The following is a 22,388-nucleotide window of genomic DNA, read 5'->3' as shown; positions in this document are numbered from 1 at the left end:
CATAATGTTGAGACTTTGATTTGTTTACTGAATTTCCCATTATAAGTCACACTGCCGAGAACGCTTCCATGCATAAATATTTATCCACATGTCAGATTATTTCCTCAGGATTGAAACCTGCAAATAAAATTTTAAAAGCTTGTTATCCGCATTTTACAATAGCATAAAAGATAGGGAGACCTCTGCGGGATGAAGGGCTGCGATGAATAGACGGGTAGATCAGGGTGTGAGTCGTTCCCAAGGGGTCAGCAGGTCAGCTCTGACCCTTGACGGTACAGACATCAGCTGTTCTACTCGCATTAGTAGGACGCCCTCTGAACTGAGCTACCGAGGGTTTTGCAGATGAATTTGACCTCCCAGAGAATTCTGCTTTCAGCATCCAGGAAAGCATGTGGCTAGTTTATAACACAGTTGTCAGTAGAGGTGAGGTCAGTATAATCCAAAGGAGTCTGAGGGCTTTGGGGTAACAGGAGGCCAACACCCCTGGAACCAGGGGAGATTGGGATAGAGGTGTTTGCATCAGAACTCCGTGGATCACAGAGTCAGCAACTAGCGCACTTACACCCACGATTAAAAAAAAAAAAAAAACTGTCAAGGAAGTGAAGTTTGGCCATAAAACTGTCAAATTACAGTGCGGACACTAATGCAGCAGGCCAGAGCCGTGCTCCCCACATCTGACGCTCCTGACTGTCCTGCAGCTCACATAGCCAGGGACACCCAGAAGGCAAGACACAGGAGGCTGGGCCTTGGGGCAGCACAGACGCTATGTACCACCCCAGCTCCTCCAAGGAGATGCTGTTCAGGAGGAAGACATTGCTCAGCCAGACCTTTCCCTCTGTCTGGGCCTGCATGGACCTCCCATCATAAACTCTGTCTGAAGAAGTTCAGTGCCTAGCCTTGACATCTCTTTCGAAAAACAGAAGGAAAGATGCTAGAATGGAAAATCTTAGTGATTTCTAGTGAGCGCTACCGTGGCTTCAAGATACGCTAGACCAGCACCTAGAAGACTGGCGATCTCTCCAGACAGTTGCCAAGACTGGGAAGGGCAGGGAAAGTGTCCTCTAATAGAAGGGAGAGAATGTGTGTGCACAGTGAGTACCTTGACCACAAGCTTTGCAAAGAAAGGGCCTTTAGTCACGTTAGCAACGATTTGTGCCCCTGTTGATAAGACGTTCCATCTGGCTAAGCCTTTTGTGTTAGTTGTCTGTCATTGTGCCAAAATGCCTGGATAATCAACTTAAAAATTGAGGAGCTCTCTATCTTGGCTCACGGTTCAGAAGTTTCTGTCCACGATCCGTTGGCCCCGTTCCTTTTAGGCTGTGGTGGGGCAGAACATGGTGGCTGGAATGTGTAGTGGAGGAGGCGACTTTCCTCATGGTTACCTGGGAAACAGAGGAAGATGAACAGGCTGTAGTCCATTGTCACTTTTGAAGGCACAGTGCCAGAGATCTAGCTTCTAATTTCCTCCTGCAAGACCCCACGTCTTCAAGGTTTTCCAGCTTCGTTACAGTGCCACAGACTGGGGCTTCACCTTCGGGGGACACTTATCCCAGCTATGGCACTTTGGTCTATAGGTATAAACCTGAGCAGTGCGGAAAGCATGCTGCTTGACATCAGAGCATGGATGTCAATCAAGTGGACAGATGAGCTCCTGCCTGTGTGACCCGACTGTTCATCTGAGGAGACAGGACCCAGATAAACAGCCGGCTCGGGGCACATTGAATAAAATTAGGGGAGGATGCCGACTGTCAGAAGGAAGAACAATAGGACGAGGCCTCTTTGGGTTGGAGGGTCGGAGGGGATAAAATCGGAATTCAAGAAGAAGGGGTTACCCATAAACTGGGATGGGGTAGGGGTGTTGTATTTGAGGTGGGGCAGGAGCACATTCAAGGATCCTGAGGGAGACGTAAGCTTGATGGGATGGGGGAGAGGCTGCATCATGAAGGACGGGAGGAAGTGAGCTGAGCCGAGGCTGCTGGGCAGGAGGGAGCCAGATGGCACTGGCTGGCGGTGATCATGAGGAGGTTAGGTTTCAGTCTACCACCTGTGGCAGAAAGCCCTTGGAAAGTTTTAAGCAAGGGGGATGTGATATGATTTATATTGTGAAAAGAGACCCTGGCTGCTCATAAGTATCAGGAGATAGCACTGATCCGTCACAAGGCAACCGAAAATTAAATGCCGTGGGAATATCTGAATAAGAAGCATTTTATGACTGGAAGAACAGCTCCATCAATGGAGCTGGAAAGACTCAAAGTGGGGCCCAAGCCAGGGGAGACCACAAGGGTGGCCTGGAGGGGTGCTATCCATCAGGGCGGGGCTAAGATGAAGATAAGACCCCAAGGGGACTTACATTTCATCTCCTAGAGCCACAAGCTCCGACAGTAAAATGGACCCTCTGATCTCTGTCCTCTGTCTCGTGGGGCTGCTAGGATTGATTTAAATGGTTGTGTACAGAAAACGAACTCCTCCTTCCTCAGCCCCGAGAGACGAGGCCGGGAGTACAGGAGAGAGCCGTGCACGTGAGCAGAAGAATCTAGAGGTTATTAGCTATCTTCTTGCCCAGCACAGACACTGGCCGATCACAGCCCCTCTGCCCAGTGAGCCAATTCTCAGTCTCTGAGCCCGCCTCTGGCCCTCTGTTGATAGAAGCTGGCAGGTGGTATAGAGCCCATTTTCCACCCCAGCGGGGCAGTGGCATCAAAGGACAAACCTGATAACGGCATGAAGGTAGTACAAGGTGAATTCCCTCACCTTCAAGGATCCTGCCGCACCAGCTAGGCCATTGAAAAAGAAGCTATAATTTTCCATTTAGGCTTTCCCGTTTTCCATCCACCAACCTCAGTTGCAATCCCACGGTCCAGGCCCTACCAGCAGTGCCACCCACATCACATTCAGGGGACAGAGTATCGGGGGACCTTTTTCTGAGCCAGCTTGTTTAGGGCTCAGCGACCGTCACTCCCTGCCTTCTCTCTAGGCTGGGCTGGATTCTGGGGTGAGAGGCCCAGCCCCCAACAGCAGGAGTGTCTCTGGACTCACTTTTCTCCAAGACTTCTTGTACAGTGTGAATTCACTCTGTCTGAGAGGAGGTTGGCCTCGGGCAGGAGAATGGGGTGAGCTTTGAGCAGAGCATAAGAGGGATGTGGCTGGAGGTAGCCCTGCGAGGTTCCTGTAAGCACTGTGGAACTTCTCCATTCTGACCGACCATAAACCTCAAAGGAGCTCTTCCTCTCTTTTTAGTTCAAGCAAATGCTTTTAAATCACAGTCTTTTTCACGCTAAGTCAGTGGAGCTTCCCACAGAGTATCCTCTTTTGCTCCTAACGTATCTTGTAGAATGGAAGGTGACCTGAGTCCAGACATCTGTAGGGCCCCCCACATTGCTCCACCCACCTCTTATGGGAAAGGGACCACTTCTCCCTCCTAACCATTTAGTCTAGGATACAAGTTCACGGGGCCCGGGATCCCTTAGAAGTTACTCATGAATTTGGGGGTCGATGCATCATGAGGAAGAAGAACTTATTGTAGAGTTGTTAGCACCCAAGACTCAACCTTCGAGGCCACCTCTCCTGTCTCCTATTGCTGAGACAGCTATCCGGGAAGAGAGGCTAGCTTGGAGTCCACAGCTGATGGCAGGCTGCACGTGTCTACCTGGGGAAGGAGCAGGGACAGGAAAATAGCACTGCCTACTCCATGTGCTTCAACTGTGCTCTGTCAGAGGAGCTTTTGTGGTCATTCTTGGGGATCTGCTTGTAATCCGAAAGCACAGATGTTTGTGTGTGAAAACGAACCAAGCAACCTTCACACACCATAACCCCTAAACCTAATTCTTAGAAAGAAAAAAAAAAAAAGATGGATGGTTTATAATGATACTAAAATGTTTATTTCTGCTAAGTATGTTTTTATAATTCAAAATAAGAATGACTTTGACACTTCTACAGTTGATGGGGCTCAGTAGAGTCAGATGACCCCTACCCTGTCCAGAAGCAGCCCTGGGGACCAGAACTCAGTGTTGCAGAGGAACCTATGGAGACAGTCTTCCTTGCCTTGCAGCAGAACTCTGCCCTCCTGAGTGGGGCCTGGGGATATCTGTCCTGAGGCTGTCCTTCCTCTGGAGTGCGGGTCCTCCTGAGTGGGGCCTGGGGATATCTGTTCTGAGGCTGTCCTTCCTCTGGAGTTTGGGTCCTTGTGTCCCTGCCGCTTTTTTATTTGGTGTGTGTCCATTCATACGTGCCCTCCGTTGATCTTCCCAAGCCCCTGGTCACTCCCCTTTTCCTCAGATTAACTAGGCCTTTTCTTCTTGGTGCTGTCCAGTAGCTACTTACTGTGTCAATGAAATAAATGATGGTCACTTTGCTTTGTGTGGAGGCACAGTGTAGAACATTTCCAGGTCCTGCCTTGGAGGAGTCGGACTCCGAGGCTAGAGTCCAGCAGTGTGCAGTTGAACACACAGCACAGAGGAAGGAGCCATAGGGATTCTCTTCCTCTGGTCCATCTCCTCAAAGCATCCTGTGAACACTAAACTGTCTCGCAGGCCATGCTCCTCTCTCTCCAGCCAGGAAGAGCCCGGTGCCTGAAACCTTTCTCTTCCCTGTTGGTTTAGCCCAGCAGGAGGGCAAGCCACCTAACCCGAAGTCGCAGGGTCCTTATTTCCTCTTTTTGCCTATTGGTTGGATACTTTGGATCCTCCAGGTTTATGATATCTCTGCCAGAAGGCCTTCTGGGAAGAGCCAGCACATTGACACAATGGCAGCTACTGCCTGAGCTGGACTCCGTCAGCATCACTTTCCTGCACGGAGTCCTGTCCCCAGTGCTCCGCAGAGGAGCGTGGAGCTTAGCTAGGATTCTATCAGGAAGCGGAATGGCCACCCTGCAGCCACTCGTCCCTCCCGAGGGACAGGGTGACGGTGGGTTGAAGAAGACAAGAGTGGGATGGATAGGGTCTTCTGTCACTGTGCCTCCTGGAGCCGGGCTCTGTGGTGCTGTGGAGGACACAGACACCCTATCCTAGGCAAGACTGCCCTGGAGGTAGGAAAGTCAGTTGAGGTGCTCAGGTGGCTTCCGGGAAGGGAAGATGTGGGAGGTCTCCTGATAATAGTGACTTTCTGTCTTCCTTTCTTTTTGTCTTTATTTTTCCTAATGGCCAGAATCCATCACAATTAGCTCACCCCCAAGAAGACTGTCATTTCTCATCAGGTTCCAAGCCTCGTTTCTGTCAGGTTCCCATTCAGTTGGGCTCCCTTTGAGAGCATCCTGCAGCTGTTGAGCCCTCCATACCTCTCAGCCTCTTTAGCATCCAAAGCCAGAATCCTCTCTTTCAATGCAAATGGAAGAGTTCTCTTATCCCCTAATGATACCCACAAAGTGACTGGGCTTTGTTGTTATTGTTGTTGGGTTTTTAATGTCTTTAACTTTTTTGCATTTATTTATTTGTGTATTGCATGCATGTGTGTATGCATATGTGTGTACTAGAGGTCAAAGGAAAGCTTATAGAGGTTGGTTCTCTCCTGCTCCCACTTGGGGCCCAGGAATCCAACTGAAGTCATCAGTGCTGGTGGCAGTGTCTTTCCCCACTGAGCCCTCTTACTGGCCCTTGTTTGCTTTGTAATGTATCAGATTCTGTTCTTCATGACATCATATGCTTATAAGGCAAGGGCAGAGCAGGTTCTATACCAAGGAACGCCATTAGTTTGGACATACGGAGATCTGTGCCTGTGCTTTTTCCTGTCGGGATTCAAAACTTAACATTACCGATGTTTTTGCTTCTGTGTCTTCTTATTCCCACCCTGCAGTCCAGAGATGATTAGCAATTGCAACACAATCCCAGCAGGTCTGTGCTGTCTCAGCAGGGCTCCCCCGGATTGCTGGGGGCTGCAGCACACCTCTGACTGTGCTTGTCTGGTCATTCTTAGGCAGCCATCCACCACCGTCTTGGTGCTTCAGTTTCTCAACGTATAAAATAGTGACCGTGTCAGTTCCTGCCTTGCAGGACTCACTTAAGGGACGAGCAGCAGCCCTACCCCAGGGCCAGCTCCCGGGGACTGGACATGCCGTGCTTGTGACATTTAGATGGTTGTTTACACAGCATTCTTTGTTGTCTCTCAGTGCCCAGTTCCTGGAGTGATGCTAACCAGTCTCGACCGGGGGGGGGGGGGGTGGGGGGGGCAGCGTGGGGACATCAGAGCCTCCATGCCACAAAAATACCCTCCTTGCGCTCTCTCCACAGGGTGTGGACACTGTAAGAAAATGAAGCCAGAGTTTGAGAGTGCTGCTGAAGTCCTCCATGCAGACGCCGATGTAAGCTTTTTTCCTGAATCCTCGCCGTTCCCTCTGAAGAGTCACCAGCTCCTAGAGTCAGTGTGATTTTCTATAAGCCCCAAAGTGGCTCTTCCTGTCCCTGGAGGCCTACAGTGCCTCCGTGTCCCCTAGTAAAGATATTCTGTTTAGGCAGGTGGGGCCCCTCCCAGGTACAGAACAGGGCAGACAGCCTATGAGACCATGTTCCTGTAGCTAACTGGAGGGACCTCTGCCTATTTCCCTCTGTTCTCTGGGACCTTGACTGTTGGGAGAAGGCCCTGTTCTGCCCAGCATGGTTGGCGAGGCAGACTCCGAAGCCTCATCTTAGCCCATCACTAAGAAGACAGGGATGTGCCAGGGTTTCATTGTTCCCTGTGATTAATGTAGGCGCAGAGATCCAGGCACCGTTAGATCGTGGCCAGGCCTGGGGGAGGGTCGGGCCGGCCCCTGGGTTCCTCTTTCCAGCAGCACCACTTCTGAGGCTGTAATGCATGGTTGGCCTTTCCCCCATCCCAGAGCTCTGGTGTCCTTGCAGCTGTCGACGCCACCGTCAACGAGGCCCTGGCAGGAAGATTTCACATCTCTGCGTTCCCTACACTGAAGTATTTCAAGAACGGCGAGCAGCAGGCTGTACCCGCACTCAGAACAAAGAAGAAGTTTATTGAGTGGATGCAGAAGTAAGTGTTTGGGCTTTGATAGTGTGACCTAGTTAACTAACTGCCCGCCCCTGGAGATGGCCTCGAGGAAGAGACGTTGTCTTAGCTGTGAAGAGACACCATGTCCATAAAGGAAAACATTTAATTGGGGCTGGCTTGCAGTTTCAGAGGTTTAGTCCGTTATCATCATGGTTGGGAGCATGACGCCTGTGCAGTCAGACAGGGTGCTGGAGAGGTAGCTGCGAGTTCTGCATCTGGATCAGCAAGAAGAGAGGAGACACTGGGACCGACTTGAGCATCTGAAACCTAAAGCCCACCCCCAATGATTTAGTTCCTCCAACAAGGCCACAGGTCCTAATCCTGTCAAATAATGCCACTCCCTGTGAGCGTGAGCCTGTGGGGGCTGTTTTCATTCAAACCACCACAGAAGTGAACTTTAAGAAGCCCCGTCCTTGAACTGGGGCCCAAGGAGCCAAGAGATTTGACTCCCTCAATCTAAAGTCACCGTGCTGTGCGCATCCAAAGGCAACAGTCGCCATTCTAGATGGTTCCGTCGGCTTCAGTGAGTGTTTGCCTTCGCTGCCCCAGGGTTCATCATCTGTGAATACAGGAAGGGTACACCTGTTTGTCATCACAGAACTGAACTCATTCTGGCCCAGGTTTATCGGTTGTCAACTGGATGTCTTGGAATGCCCTCAGTGCTGGCTTCCAGGAGTCAGGATTCCAGACAAAGATTTCTCAGAGCCCCCAGGCCGTGTGTTAGTTTTCTAGACTCCCATAACAAAGCTTAAGCATCTAGTTGACAGAACGTCAGAGGTTTATTGTTTTTTGGCTTTCTGGAAGCCAGAAGTGGCAATTCATGATGTTGGTGGGGTTGGTTATTTGGAGGCCTTTCCTGGGCTCTAGGTATCTGTTGCTGTGATAAAATATCTCAACAAGAGCAACTTTTTCGGGAGAAAGAGTTTGTTTAGCTTATCATCCCAGTCCCTCGCTGTAGGAAGGTCAAGGTAAGATCTTGAAGCATCGGGATGCATCTCACTCACAGTAGAGAACAGAGAAGAATTTGGGCATGCCTCACTTCCTCTGCTTTGTACAGTCTAGGGCCCAACACCAAGGGATAGTGCTGACATGGGTCTTCCCATATCCACCAGAGTGGTCAGGACAATCCCACAGACATGGCCACAGGCCAGCCTGATAGGCTGTCCCTTGTTGAGACCCTTCCCAGGTGATTCTAGGTTGTGACAAGTTGACAAAACTCATCATGGTAGTGGCTATCTTCTGCCTGTCTTCACCTATTCTTTCCTTCTGTGTGTGGCACTGTGACTTCACCTCCACATGCAAGTCCACCAGTCCCGCTGTATGAAGGACCCGTTGTAGTGACTTCATCTTAGTACCTCCAGATACGGTTACCATCTGGGGTCCTGGGTCATAAGGACGTCCACGTGTGAGTCTGCAGGACGCAACTTAGCCCAATCCACCTGCAAATACAGAGAGCCTGAGAGACTCTACCATAGCTGACCCAAAGACCCAGAGGAATTTGAGCCTCAGTTACCAGTATCCCCTCTGTGAATAGGAGGTTGGCCTGTGACGCTGATGCCCCAGCCTAGAGAAGCCTCCAGCCATGCTAGAGGAGCAACAGCTGTTATCACGACAGCACAGCCGCAGCTTGGCCCAGCCTACTGCTGCCGCACACCAGTGTCCATACGCAATTTTAGTATTCGAGGCTGTGTCCTCATTTCAGCAGCAGGAGAAAAACGAGAGTGAAAGAAGCCGTATTCTGGCCTTCACAGAGGTAATGATGCCCGTGTGTGAGGCAAGACTCTGAAGTCCCAGAGCAACAAGGAAAGCAGGCAGAATGGCTGCAGCTGGATTGAGGTCCTTTCCTTACAGCATCGCTCCTCAAACCTGGATGTGCATCCAGTACATGCCAGGTGTGGCAAGTGTGTGCAAAGACGTGCAGATTCCGAAGCTCGTATTCCTGAGTGTGGACACAGTGGCCATGAGTGGGTCTCCCTGCCATGGCGTTTGGAGAAACCCCTGTGTGTGGACTAGGAGTGCAGATGGTATGAGGCCCCGGAGATGCCTCTTGCAAGAGAAAAGGAAGTGGCCAAGTTCCACCCTCAGCTGCTCCCATTTTTATCTGCCCCCAAAAGGAGCCTGAGTAGCCACGCCTCCACTCTTGAGGGTTCTAAGAGAGACAAAGTGTTCCGTTTCCCTTCTGGTTTCTGAAGCAGAGGGCTTATTCTGCCTGATCTCACTAGGAAGGCAGTAAACTCATGCTCCACACCTGGTAGGGAAGGGTTCTGCTCCTGCACCAAATCCCAGGCCTGTTTAACTGTGCCTCTCTTCTTCCACAAATCCTACCGAGGCCAGCATTTTTTATTCCTGTTTCATCGAGAAGACATTTAAGTTCAGAGAGGTTGGGATCACCACCCAGAGACAAGCAATAACATTGAGGCATTTAGAAGAGAGCGTTCTGGTGTTGGACAGCAGATGAATGTGGGAAGGAAGGTGGAGGTCTCATTCAGAAGCAGGGAAAGAAGGCAGTGCTGGGCAAGGCACATGGTACTTACCTCGCTGGGTGTACAGGTGGCCAAGCCCCGGGTTGCTGAGATGTGTCCACCAGTGTACAGCCAGCGAAACATCGTTCAGGGAGCGGGCAAGCAGAAAAGACAAGTTGGTGCTGTCAACCATGTGACCAGATGTTATTTTTCTCCCCAGTCCTCTGCCTCCCTCAGATTCTCCATGCTGTCAAGGCACCCCTGTGCTGGTGACAAGATCCAACCCTTCCCTTTTCTTTATGCGTGAAGAAAAATCACATGTCCCAATTCTGGGTGGGTTTAAGGTCACAGTGGGGCATCCGGCTGGAAGCAGGCTCAGATGAGAGAGAAAATTCATGGTTACCACAGCCGCGGAAGCCACTGAAGATCCTCTCATAAAGTCTCGTGAGAATTGCAGAGGCTTGGAAGAGAACTGGAGGAAGAGAAAGCTATGGGAGACATGGGACACTGAAGTTAGGAAGTGCTATTAGAAGGTTTGTAGAAAGTTGACAGGTCAGAGAGGCCCCATGGTTCTCTGAACTGAATTCTAGGTTGGCGGTACAGGGTTGTGGTGGTAGTGTAGCGGGAGGGACAGTTTGGCATAGCCTTCCTTGCCAAGAGACACTGGGTTGCAGAGAGGGGAAGCAAGGCTGGCAGAGGCTTCTGAAAGACCTGGGAGCTGGATGTGTTGACATTTGCCTGTTACCCCAGCACTCAGAGTGCTAAATCCAGAAAATTACAAGTTCTAGGCCAGCCACATTACAAGATGTTGTCTCTAAAATAAACAAATCAGACTCAGCATTAGTCAGCTTTCCCTTCCTGTAGCAAACACCTGAGATAATTGACTTCAAAGAGAAAAGTTTGTTTTGCCTCGGTTTGGTTAGTGTCATTTTATAGTTACTTGGTAGTAATCTTAAAGAGACCTCCCACGACATCCCACCTTGGTTTCCGCTGCCTCCTGACAGTGCCACTCTGAAAACACATAGACTTTTGGGGCGGGACATTCAGATCTGAACTACAGCAGGCTTTATCCTGGTGTGAGGCAGGATGGGATGGGGGACCAGTGGGCAAGCAGAAACTAGAAGTCGGTTAACATGTATCCAGTGCCTGCGGTTTATTAGCACTCCTAGCTTCTCTAGGCTGGGCCGAGAAGCTTCACACACACTTCCCTGTGTCGCTTCTACGCCGGGTACCACTGTCCCATGGAACAAAAGCAAATGGAGACTCAGGTTTGGTCACATTCCATAAAGTCACAGGTCCTGCAAGTAATCTGGACTGGAGCCCGGGCCTCCCTCACTGCTTGGCTGGCGCTTTCTCTGCCAGAACAAACACTTCAAAGAAGATGATAGAAGGAGCCAGGGAACCAGGTGGAGGAGGTTCTGTGTCTTCCGAAGGGATGGTGACCCACACCTGGGGGGTGCCTGGTTCAGATGGGCCCAGGTCTCCCACCTCTTTGTGGATGGTGCACATTTGTTGGTGTTGAAGCCAACGTTTTAAAATGAAATCCCAGAAGAAATGCAAAGTTGTTTGTTCGTTTGTGTTCCACAGTGGCTGGGCGTGGGGTGGGGTTTGCACCTGTCTGTCAGCCAGTTCCTCATGCCTGCCCCTCCCCCAAACTTCCGCAGCCCTGAGGCTCCCCCACCTCCAGAACCCACATGGGAAGAGCAACAGACAAGTGTGTTACATCTGATGGGGGATAACTTCCGGGATACCCTGAAAAAGAAGAAGCACACCTTGGTCATGTTCTACGCGCCTTGTGAGTAGCTTGTGTTCGTAAGGAGGGAGGTGAGAGGGCTTGGCGCTACCACGTCAGAAAGGGTCCCTACCCCAGATACCAGTGCAGCTCCTGGCCAACCCTGAAACCGTGTGTGCCTGAAGCAGGACCCCCAGTCTCAGCAAAGGCTGAGAAGGCCTGGAGACTTCATTGCTTCCTTCTGTCAGCCCCCAGCAGAGTTTTGTCCTCATTGGGGTGGTCTTTCTCTGCTTAGGCTTACAAACTCTGTTTGTGGTAGGAACCAGCTTCCTAGGTCTCCCAAAGTCTCTGGATTTTTCTGTTTTTCTTTCTTTTTCTTTTTAAAGATTTATTTTTTATTTTATGTGCATTGGTGTTTTGCTTACATGTATGTCTGTGTGAGGGCATAGGGACCAGGACTGAAATAACAGTGAGCTGCCATGTGGGTGCTGGGAATTGAACCTAGGTACTCTGGACGAGCAGCCGGTGCTCTTAACCACTGAGCCATCTCTCCAGCCCCAGTCTCTGGATTTTTCCATGCTGCCTGTGCGCCCCTGTTTGCACCCCCTCCCCTCCCACTGCACACACGCCACACACAGCTTACACACGAACTCAATCGCCCCCACCACCACCACCCTTCTCCTCTGCTCCTGTTCTTCCTCCTGGTACTGACCTTGTCTTCAAAGCCTTAGGACTCCCACTGACCTTTTTTAAAGGCTTTGATCTATTCTTGAGTCTGACACCCTAGTACAGGGAAGGCAGATTCACCTGCAAGCCCCATGATTCTCATTTTAATCAGAGTACAAGTTGAAGAAGTGACATGTCTGCTAACAGGGGTGTTTGTGACCTCGGGTTCTCGTGCATTCCCGTTTTGAAGTTGTTAATTGACACTTAGAGGGAAAGCGTCTTAGCGTGTTCCACTCTTCTCCTGCCCTCCTCTCTCTCCCCCAGGTTACAGCTCAGCTTAATGGAGTGAGGATAATAAAAGTCTCTGTCTACAGGGAAGCCAGGCACTCCGTCTAGTCGTAAACCCACTCGGTTGTGGCAGGCCCTCCTGTTTGCTCGCTCCCGTCCCCACTGTTCTGTGTCAGAAGCCTACGATGGCTCTTATTGTCACTGTCACTGTCTGAGAGACCCCACCCCTCCAGCAGCCAGCACACCCAGGCAGCCTCCCTCCCCTTCAACCTTGACCTCTCCTCTGGTTTGCTCTCAAAGGCCCTCACTGAGTTCCTCAGAGACCTTGCCTGCTCCTTCAGAGAAGAAGAGGTTGGAGGGCCGAGACATGGGATTTTTGCTCTAGGCTTTGTGGCAAGTTCATGGCAGGCCCTTCCTGCAGCCCAGGCAGCTCTGTCTCTGCCACAGGCACAGTTCAAGAGTGATCTCTGTGAACAGCCCGTGGACGACAGTCAGCTCAGTGACCAGCCACCAATTAAACTTCACAAAGACTAGACACAGTGCTTCCCCAGAAATGCCCCCTCTCTTTTGCCCAGGCCACTCCTCGTTCCTCACTGAGGACCTAGAGGTTTCTGTGTCTCCAGGGATCCTCCCATGCTAGCCAGGTGAGACTAGTCTGCCTCCCTTCTCCAAACTGCACCCAGGATATGGGGGAGGAGCCTTATCCCTGCCCGGCCTCAGGGGTTCCCAGCCTTCTCTGAGAGCATTCTTCCATGCCAGTTCATGGCCACAGTGGGGCCACGGAATAACTCCGCTGCCGATGAAGTCTTAGTCCTCAGAGCTCCTCATTTCCTACTAGTTTCCTGCCTTTGGATCTTGCCCCAGCACTCCTGGGGAACTGTGTGGAATCTTAAGGACAAAGAAGTCTGTCTTTCTGTGCATTGTGATGGTAATACACTTACTTGTAAGCTACACACACACACACACACACACACACACACATTTATATATAAAGACTCTAAATACTGCAGAAATGTCAAGTACCAGATAAAATTTTCAAGTAAAAAGGCTGGCCTATCCCATCCGGCCTCCCTGCCACTGTCCTCCTCCCCCAGGTCTGCCTCCCCAGGCCTCTCTTTACTCCCTGCTTCTCTTTATACTTACTCCATCCTGCATGATCTGCTCATAGGAACTGCCTTTTTTGGACCAACTCAGCTCATTCTCTAGTCCCCTGGCTTTGCCTCTGTTCTCCCCCAAATCTGAAGAAGCCATGGCACACTCTGTTCCCCCTCGACCTCTCAGAAACATCCCGTGAACTTTCTGGCCCAGCCACCCCACCAGTTAGTCATCTGCCGCGCACCCTTTAGCTAATGAGAAAATGAGATGCGAGAAGCCATGCATCTGAGGCCTCAATATTTTAAAATCGATGGCGTAGGAACTCGCGCTGGGCTGACAGTTGGCTTTTATGCTTTCGATAAGTGGAGGTTAAAAAGGGAAAATTAATAATGAAACCGGATTGTGAGACCTGGGGTAGATTATTTTCAGCCCACCCTGTAAGCGTGCTATTAGTAGGCCCATGCCCTTCACAGGGCCTGTGGCTGCCCACGAGATGAGTCTACCAATAGACTGTGCTCTTTAAATGTTTTGAAATTATGTAACATCACTCCTCTGTACTATGACATTTTCATAAATTTGACTCTGTGTCTCTGTTAGGCCAAATTAATGGTGTTACTGAGAACTGCCGTTTTAGGTGGTTGAGAAGTCATCTGTCCGTTAGCTGCCACGTGGGCTCATTTATTCCGAATTAACCCATTACCATCCCAGGTCTCTCTTCTGTTCCTGCATCAGATGTTGGGAAATCCCCGAGTCCCTCCCCCTCAGCCCCCCTCTCTTCTGGGGCCAGCTGGCTGCTCCCCAAGTCTGACCATATGGGTGGTCCCACCCATCTCAGGAACCAACTCAAATGCTAAATTCAGATTAAATTTGTAGCTTAGCCTTAATTTAGTTTCACAAAACCCTTTGAAATGCCAGTCACTATTATCTCATTCTCAAGAGGAGAAAGCAGAAGAGCAGAGCCATTTTCGTTCCCACAGAGTCAGCCCTGTCTACCTCCCGAAGTGGAGTGCACAGGCCTTTGTCAGGAAGCTGACACTGGACCCAGGTCTCCCAGCAGGCCTGTGGCCCCTCCCACCGGTTTTCATCGGAATTGATTACTGCCACAGTCAGGGTCAAAGCTGTCTATCCATGGCAGTTCTGTTCACTCATATCTGCCGAACGAATGTGAGAAAGGGCAGGTTTGGGTTCTTATCCCTTCACCCAGTGTGGCCTGTGGCTTCCCCAGCTTCCGTGACCAGAGCAGAAAATGGCTCACAGATAAGTTCCTGTAGTACTTTCCAGCAGGCAGGCCCAAAGTGATGCATAGGGAAGGAACAACCATAAGTGGAATGCCACAGCCCTTGCTCCACTCAGGGCCTCTTCCCTGGGGCGAGGACTGGGTGCTGATGATGCAGTAGCTCTTCTTCCTCCCAGCCTCACTCAAGGGCATCCACTGTTGCCTTCAAGATTAAGATTTTGTAGAAAGGGGTAGAGGGCGTTGAAGGGGAGGAAGCCTGGAACCTTGGAAACCTGGGCAGAGTTGCTGCCTCCAACCCCATCTTTCTAGTACCACTTCCTCAGGAGAGGTGACCCGCCATAATAGTTAGGGCAAGAGAGCAGCTTGGTAGACTTGAGTCCTGAGCACATGTGGTCCTCTCCAAGTCCCTCTGCACTGTGGCTCCAGCTCTGGTGGTCTCCAGGGCAGCCTCTGTAGACCTCCCTTTAGGCCAGGTGGCAGGTGAAGAATTCTAGAGCAGGAGTGTCCCCAGACTCAATGGCATTAACTCCCATGCCCACAGTCAAGATATGGGAGACATTTGAATGTCAAGGTTAACAAATGAACCCTGACAGGGTGAGCAGGATGTGGGGCTCTGGGAAGGAACTATCCAGAGCTCCAGAGTTGCCCCAGCTCTGCCATCTTCAGACATCATGTGACATTGTGTCCCTTCTCACCCAGGGTGCCCACACTGTAAGAAGGTCATCCCACACTTCACTGCCACAGCTGATGCCTTCAAAGATGACCGCAAGGTAAGGATACCCTCCCCGCTTGTTCCATCTCCAGTTTGCCTTGCTCTGACTCCTACACCTCCTTCTCTTCTGATTACATTCCCCGACCCTGTGTGCAGTTCTGCCCCGACCTGTGAGCAGGGTCGTTCTCAGAAGCAGAACATTCTTTCTCTTGGCCAGGCAGCCAGAATGGATTTCTGCTGCAAAACCAACCGGAGGTATAAACTGAAGCCTGGCAGCCCTTCTGTGGAGGAGGGGGTGTAAAAGGAGCCATGTGTTCATTTTCCTTTAGTGCTCAAACATTTTTACAGTAGGATCGTAGTCATGCGTTACTTAGATAATTAAAAATACAAATAAGAACCCCACAAAAGTCAAATGGAGGAGGCAGCAGTGGGGGAGAACCAGACCATGCCGGAGGATCCTCGTCCTGCCTGAGCTAAAGGCTCCTGCAGCCACCAGCTGATGGAGCATAAAATTAACAAACTGGAGCTGCAGAGTGGATTAAGGAGTGGGTGCCAGGCCTCTTCCTGCAGCAGGGAGCAGAGCCACCACTGGCAAGGGTGGGTATGTGGCCCTTGAAGCAGAGATGGACCCCAGAATTCAGGAAATCCTCTCAACCTCCAGTCCTCAGGTTCCTTTCTTTTAGGTTTTTGTTGTTTATTGGGGGCAGGGTTGAAGGCCGACCTCTTGCTAGGCAAGCAATCTCCCACTGAACTATATCCCCAGCCCTTGAAGTCTCTTATCACTTTATTGATCTGGGGACTGGTAGAGATGGTTGCAAAGATGGTTCTCAGCCCTTAGACTCGGTCACACCAGGCCTCACTGGGTTTATATGGGGACTTACACACACACACACACACACACACACACACACACACACACATGCTGGCCCCGGAGTCATGGTGCTGCCATGACGGCTCCCTATTCCCTGTAAAATCCTTCAGCTGCTCCAGACACAAGCTAAGCAGATTTCCCACAATAAATTGGCTGACCCAGAAAAGCAGGTGACGCAGCACAGGTGAGCACACAGCTCACTGTCCTGGGGATGGCGAGGGTTTGGCCAAAGGCAAAAGGAAGGTAGGCCTGCAGGACCCTCCGGGATGGTGGAGGCAGAGATACAGGTGCTAGGACACCTCGGTGCACCCCGAGGGAGCAACAGAGAAAGGGTAGTGAGAACAGTCGAGGAAGACAGGCCGAGAGCAGGCACATGTCTGGGCAGTGAGGTCCTGGAGGACAAGATTCCTACTTAGACTTTGAAACCCTTCCCTGTATTCAAAGTCTGACTTTTCCCCATAAACCCTGTCTATGTCCTTGAGGTCCCCCTTATTCTTCCAGGAGGGAGTATAAAGATCACACCCCTTTTTTCTTTTCTTTCTTTATTTTATTGCATATCACCTAACCTGGTGGTTGCTTCTGCACTGGAAGCTCCAATGATGTCCACCATAGCATGACTGCCTACCTCAACATGGGAATAGATGTCACTCAAAGTCACGATCATTGTTGCTCCAAGTCCATCCCCTCTGTGCTAGAATACTGAGGGCTCCAGGCAAATTGGAGAAGGAGTAGAGTCGGTGGCCTCCCTACCCTGAGGCTGCCCAGGTGTCTGTATGCTCTAGGAGATCCTCGAAGGGATTCTGATCGCTCTCTGATGCCCGGAGCTTGGACTTGCTCTTCTGGTACATATGGTTGTGGTGGGCAGGGTTGGGGGAGGTCTGCTAAGGGACCAAGGTGACCAGAAAAGTCTTGCAGCATGGCCCACGTTGCCATGACATCTTTTTCTATTAGACCACTGCGAGGGCCTTCTGAAGCTAGGCCTGTGAGGTCCACATAGGCCACCTAGAGCTAGCCTCTCTCCTCCCCATTCACTCTGCTATACAGGCCCCATTTCCTGTAGCTCTCCTTAGTACTGATCATCTTTATTCATCATCTGACAGAGGCTAGCCCTTTTCTGGGTTCACAGCCTCACCCCACTCCCTCTTCCCCTCCGTCCAACCTCCTTCATTCCACATCTCCGTCTGTCTATCTGAGAAGCTGACTCACCTGAGGTTTCTAGCATACTCAGCAGCAATAATAACAGCTCCCAGAGTCGATGTGTGTTCTGGGAACTAAGGTGAATGGTACCCATTCTGTGCCCAAAGCAGGGTGCCATACTTTAACCATCAGATGGAAGGCTCTGGAGCATGCTTCCAGAAATTGGTGACTTACACAAGCTGGCCCTTAACGCTGGCCGTACACTGGTGTTTGGGGACCATTGGCTCATCCCATTTGCTTTTATTTTGGAGGGACTGTGGCCTAGAAAGGAGCTATGTCCTTGGCGCAAGGATGCCCTACGGGCTATTGCTAGCCAGAGCCGGGTCTCTCCTGACTCCCCCTTCTCCCTCACACCCTTGCTGCCACCTCTCAGCTGGACTTGTATTTTGCTTCCCACCCAACAGCCAGTCTCCGTTCCTTCCCCAATCAATATGCAGTTGGTTTTTCACTTCCATTTTCATAGCCAAAGTCAATATTAGCTCCTGCAGAGATTTATTTTACTGAATCAATAAAGCTGTGTGAGGCAGCTCATGTTTTAGCCAGGGAGCCTAAATCCCCTCCCGGGAGCTTAGCTGGGGACCTTATCAGTTGACACGCTGGTGGAGAAGGGCTACAGACCGTGAGTGTTGGAATAGGTGGTGTTTTTGAATGGCCCAGAGGACAGGGACCCACGGTGGTAGACAGGTGGACCAGAGCAGAGGCCAGGGACTGCTGAACTGGCTAGGAGGGGCTCACCTCTCACTGTACTTTAAAGTATGCCCACCTCGGGCATGGGGCTAGGGCCCGTGAAAGTCTGAAGGTCATTCCAAAGGAGGTCACAAGGCTGCCGGTGCCCCGCTCTGACTGGCACACGTCACCATTCTGACCTGGACACTAGCGAGCACTCCTGTCCATCCGGAGTGGACACTCCTTAGCCCATGAGCCTCATTTGTTCTAGATCTCCCAAAAGTCTTGCTGCTTTAGACCCAGTGAATGTTGACTAAATGGCAGAATGCTAATGAGATTGATGGAGGCTTTTATCCCCTGTCAGCAAGGAGTTGTGTGGTCCTCGCAGAAGCTTGATGGATTAGGTATTACTGCAGTTCTCATTTTACTGGTATGGAGTCTGAAGTCCACGAGGGGTCAAATGGGAGCCCCGAAACAAGCTCCTTTGCTGGGAAGGAGCCGCATCAGAATCTGAACACAAACACTGCCAGTTGGTGTTTCCTGAAAGCAGGCCTTGTGCTGGCTGGGACTCCTGTGAGGGCCGTGTATTTGGGAGATCTCAGGAAGTGCCACAGAGGGTTGAGAACGTGAGATGAAAGGGGAAGAAGCCACAGGAGGGATGACATGAGCAGGTGACTGTGGGTAGCTGCATCTTTGTCCCTTGGGAGACCTCCTAGGACCTGAGCCACAGAGTTGTCCCACTCAAAGGTCCTTGAAGCCAGGGTACTGTCCTTGACCCCTTTACCCATTATTACCCTTAGTTCTGCAAGTTGAGGGTTTGGTGGAGCTGTCAGGTCAGACTTTGGGTACCAGGACAAGTCCTTGGCTGAGCATCCTTCAGGACACAGACACAGAGCCCAGGAATCCATGGCAGCTACAGGAGAACAAGGCTAGAGGCTGTAGGTACGTTGAATGCAGGTGACCAGTGGAGATCACAAGTAGGTCCTGATGGGACAGGAGTTGAGAAAGGTGAGATGGTAACTATGAGAACAGGGTCTTTTTGAAGAATACCAGCCACACTTGTCTCCTGTAGGCACTGAGCATGGATTCCCCTTCGAAGCTAAAAGCCACATTCCGAGTTCATAGCTGACAGCTATAGTGTGAAGGATTCACAAGTATACATTTTTAATTTAGCAGATTTATAAAACCATACACTACATCTCCAACAGCCCCAGGGCATGTATACAAATTGAATTCATAATTTAAAGTGGATGCAGGGAGTGCAGCGGCCCGGAGCAGTGTTCATCAAACCCTGAGCAGAGAAGCGGTGGCCCCTGGCCCAGGGCTGGCGGCTGCGGGCCCTGTGTTGCTGGCCGTGTGGAGCCTGACGTGCTTGTCCTGGAGAAGCACACCCTGCACTTGGGTGACCACAGGAGCATCTGCCTCTTGTTTCTAAATAATTCAGAACACAATTTAGAAGACGACCGGGCCACTGCGGCCAGATGCTGGCCTAAGCGAATTGAGCTCCTTGTGGGTGCTGGTGAAGGGTAGGGTTAACCTCCTCCCAGATGAGACAGATGCCCGCTCAGCCAGTCGCTGCCTGTGGGAACACAGGGCAAGTACCATCCAATCTTTTGATGTTTATAGAGGAGCTCGGAGCCAAATTTTTATATTAAATCTTCTGGCTCCTTCTACATTGGCAGCTAATTCAAATTTATTTTCTTTTTAAGTTCTATGTGGGCCAAATAGAACAGGCCTGAGAGCCAGCTATGGATTGTGTTCAGTGAGTTTGCAAACTTCGCTGCAAAAGTCTTGTTGTCTAAAACAGTCAGGGGTGGTGCTCTAGAGGCAGGGGAGCCGGACTGTACCCTCCTGATTACTTTAGCTGTCAACGCAGAGGGCAGTAGCCACTTGCCTAGGCACATAGTCAGTGACCAGTGGCCATGACCACTGTGGCCCTCAGAGCTGTCTTCCATGGAAAGAGACCCCTGCCTGGTGTCATGAGCCAGCAGGCAGAACTGTGAACCGTGGTTCTTCAACAGTCTTTGAACCGTCTCAGAGAAGTCAGCAGACAGTAGGCTCTAAATTGATCTCGTTTGTTACATAGCAGGTGCTCGGTGGCTGGACTTTGTCAAGGTCACCTGTGTGCATCTGGTCACCCCCCAGCATCTGGAACAGGCTCGGCACATAAGATGAAGACTCGCTTGCCATCCAAGCCTGCCATTCCAGCTTTCCAGGGATGCTGCTTTGTGTATTGCCTCTAGCTGATTCTGTCTCCTCCTTCTCCAGTGTGTGGCCGTCAGCAAAATAAACTCCGCCCCACCCAACATGCACACAACTTCTATTTTTTACTCTCTTACTTTGAAAGGAAAATAAGGAAAAGATGCCGGCATATGCAGCTTGCTAAGGTAGACAGGAAGAGGCCAGAGTCCGCTTGAAGAACTTTCTTACCACAACCCAATTGCCATAGTGAGACCGAATTCCGTAACAGGTCCTTGGCATTCTGCATCCTTAGGACCTGGCTCGGATGGTGAATGGTGCAGAGTGCCTTTGGTCCGCTGGCACACTGGGCCACCCCCATGATAGCTCAGATCACACAGGGGTGAGAATGTTCCTTATCCGATGTCCTGCCCAGGCTCTCGGCTCCTGGCAGGGGCAGTGTATGGGTGTAGGGTCATGTGCTGGTCATGCGCTGGCAGGCCTCATTTGAATCCTCTCGGTCTTTGAGACGTTCTGATGACTTCAGTTTGGTCATTATCCGAGGAAACTGAGGTACCAAGTGACTAGTTACTTTCCATGAGTCTTAACGTGCCGGCAAAAAGATTTACCCTTAGAAAACTGGGCTGCGACGGTGTCTTCTCAGTCCAGCGCTGCCCCTGGCAGACGTGGCGACTGGCGACGTCCCCGCTGACCCTCCCCACCTCACCCCTTAGATCGCCTGTGCTGCCGTGGACTGTGTCAAGGACGGGAATCAGGACCTGTGTCAGCAGGAGGCCGTGAAGGCCTACCCCACTTTCCACTACTACCACTACGGGAAACTTGTAGAAAAGTACGAAAGTGATCGCACGGTGAGTGAAGTGGCCCCGGAAGTAGCCACTGCAGAGGGCGGGGACGGGAGGTGGACAGGAGCCCCAGCTGTCAGTAGGACACTCCATGCTTACAGTGTGGGACACATCTTCACCCTGCTGGGAACCTGTGGGTTATGTCACAGCCAACAGTGCCTCCTGGTGGATCAGCCCAGGAGTTGGTGGGGGTAGAGGGGGTGGGAGGGTGTGCATCGCTCAGGAGTTTAAGTCTGTCTTTTTTTTTTCTCCCTTCCTACCCTGCAGGAATTGGGATTCACTAGTTTCATCCGAACCCTCAGGGAGGGAGACCTCAAGAGACTAGAGAAGAGGAGGGAGGAGCTGTAACCCTCCTCCTCCGAGAGAGCCCTTCCTTTACACTTTGAACGATGCCTATTTTGTTCTTTCTCAATTTCCATGTGCTCTGAAGACAAAGTTTTTTATAGCCACTTACGGCCTTTTGTACAATTTTGAAATAAAATTAAACCGTTTATTCAGTGGTAGAGCTTTATTTTTCACAGGGCCTGTTCTCTACCCTCCCTGAGAGGCGGGATCCGTCCATCACCACCTGCAGAAAAGTCCTGGAGGGTGGCGAGGATATGGGGTCCCAGTCCTTCAGTCACTAGAGAGCAAGCAGAGAGACCACAAGGCACTGGTGGTAGCCTGCCCCATAATGAGAACAAATACACTACTCTGCTATTTTTTCCCTTTGCTGCTAGTGCTTTTGGTGTCGTGTATAAAAAACATTGTCAGATTTCGTGTCTTCCCCCATATGTGTTCATCTAAGAGTTCCATAGTTTTAATCTTTAGAATGTTTTGTCCATTTTTAGTTAATTTTTGCATGTCCTGAAAGCGTCTGCTTTGTTATTTTGCATGTGGGTATGCAGTTTTCCCAGGACCATTTGTTGAAAATATCATACTTTTCAGGTGGTCCTGACAGCCCAGTTGAAAACCACTTGTTTGTATACGTGGGCTTTCTTTTCTCTTCCTTTCCCCATATGCTATCTTTATGCTGGTGCCTCCCTGTCTCCCTGCAGTTTTGTAAACTTTGAAATCACAAGGCCTTCACCTTTATTCTTCCTAGGATAGTTGTGGTTGTGGGGGCTTCCTTGGAACTCTGTGTTGATTGCCATTTATCATGGGTGTGGATTTGCATAACCCACTACTATCAAAGTACGAACTGTGTTTGTCCTTTGCCAAACGTCTCTCTCTGCTACTTCTCCCCCTAAAACTATGGCAGCCACTAGCCTGTTTCCCATCTCTAATGTTATCATTTGGAGAATATGACATGACTGAAATCATATACTATGTAATAATCAAGATTGCCCTTTAATCATTCTGCATAGTGTCCTTGAGATCCACCAAAGTTGTATAAATAGCTTAGTCTTTTTTTCTTTTTCCTTTTTTTTTTTTTTTTTTTTTTTTTTTTTTTTT

The 22,388-nt window shown here is 50.6% G+C and overlaps 1 protein-coding gene across 1 annotated transcript in view; it reads left to right on the top strand.

Moving 5' to 3' along the window:
• The window catches only part of Pdia5 (protein disulfide isomerase family A member 5), an 88,520-nt gene extending 67,069 nt beyond the window's left edge, over window positions 1-21,451 (top strand). Inside the window, exons 12-17 of the mRNA XM_050159791.1 lie at window positions 6,222-6,292; window positions 6,809-6,969; window positions 11,114-11,244; window positions 15,167-15,237; window positions 20,826-20,960; window positions 21,222-21,451. Coding sequence (XP_050015748.1) covers window positions 6,222-6,292; window positions 6,809-6,969; window positions 11,114-11,244; window positions 15,167-15,237; window positions 20,826-20,960; window positions 21,222-21,302 — 650 coding nt within the window. The 3' untranslated portion in view covers window positions 21,303-21,451. The remainder of the gene's footprint in view (window positions 1-6,221; window positions 6,293-6,808; window positions 6,970-11,113; window positions 11,245-15,166; window positions 15,238-20,825; window positions 20,961-21,221) is intronic.
• Window positions 21,452-22,388: the final 937 nt, after the last annotated feature.

This window comes from Alexandromys fortis, unplaced genomic scaffold (assembly GCF_014885135.2).
Source record: "Alexandromys fortis isolate MF-2015 unplaced genomic scaffold, M_Fortis_MF-2015_v1.1 scaffold_119, whole genome shotgun sequence".
NCBI classification, from domain to species: Eukaryota; Metazoa; Chordata; class Mammalia; order Rodentia; family Cricetidae; genus Alexandromys; species Alexandromys fortis.
Note: the sequence above shows the minus strand (reverse complement) of the source record. Positions and strands in the feature narration are given on the sequence as shown.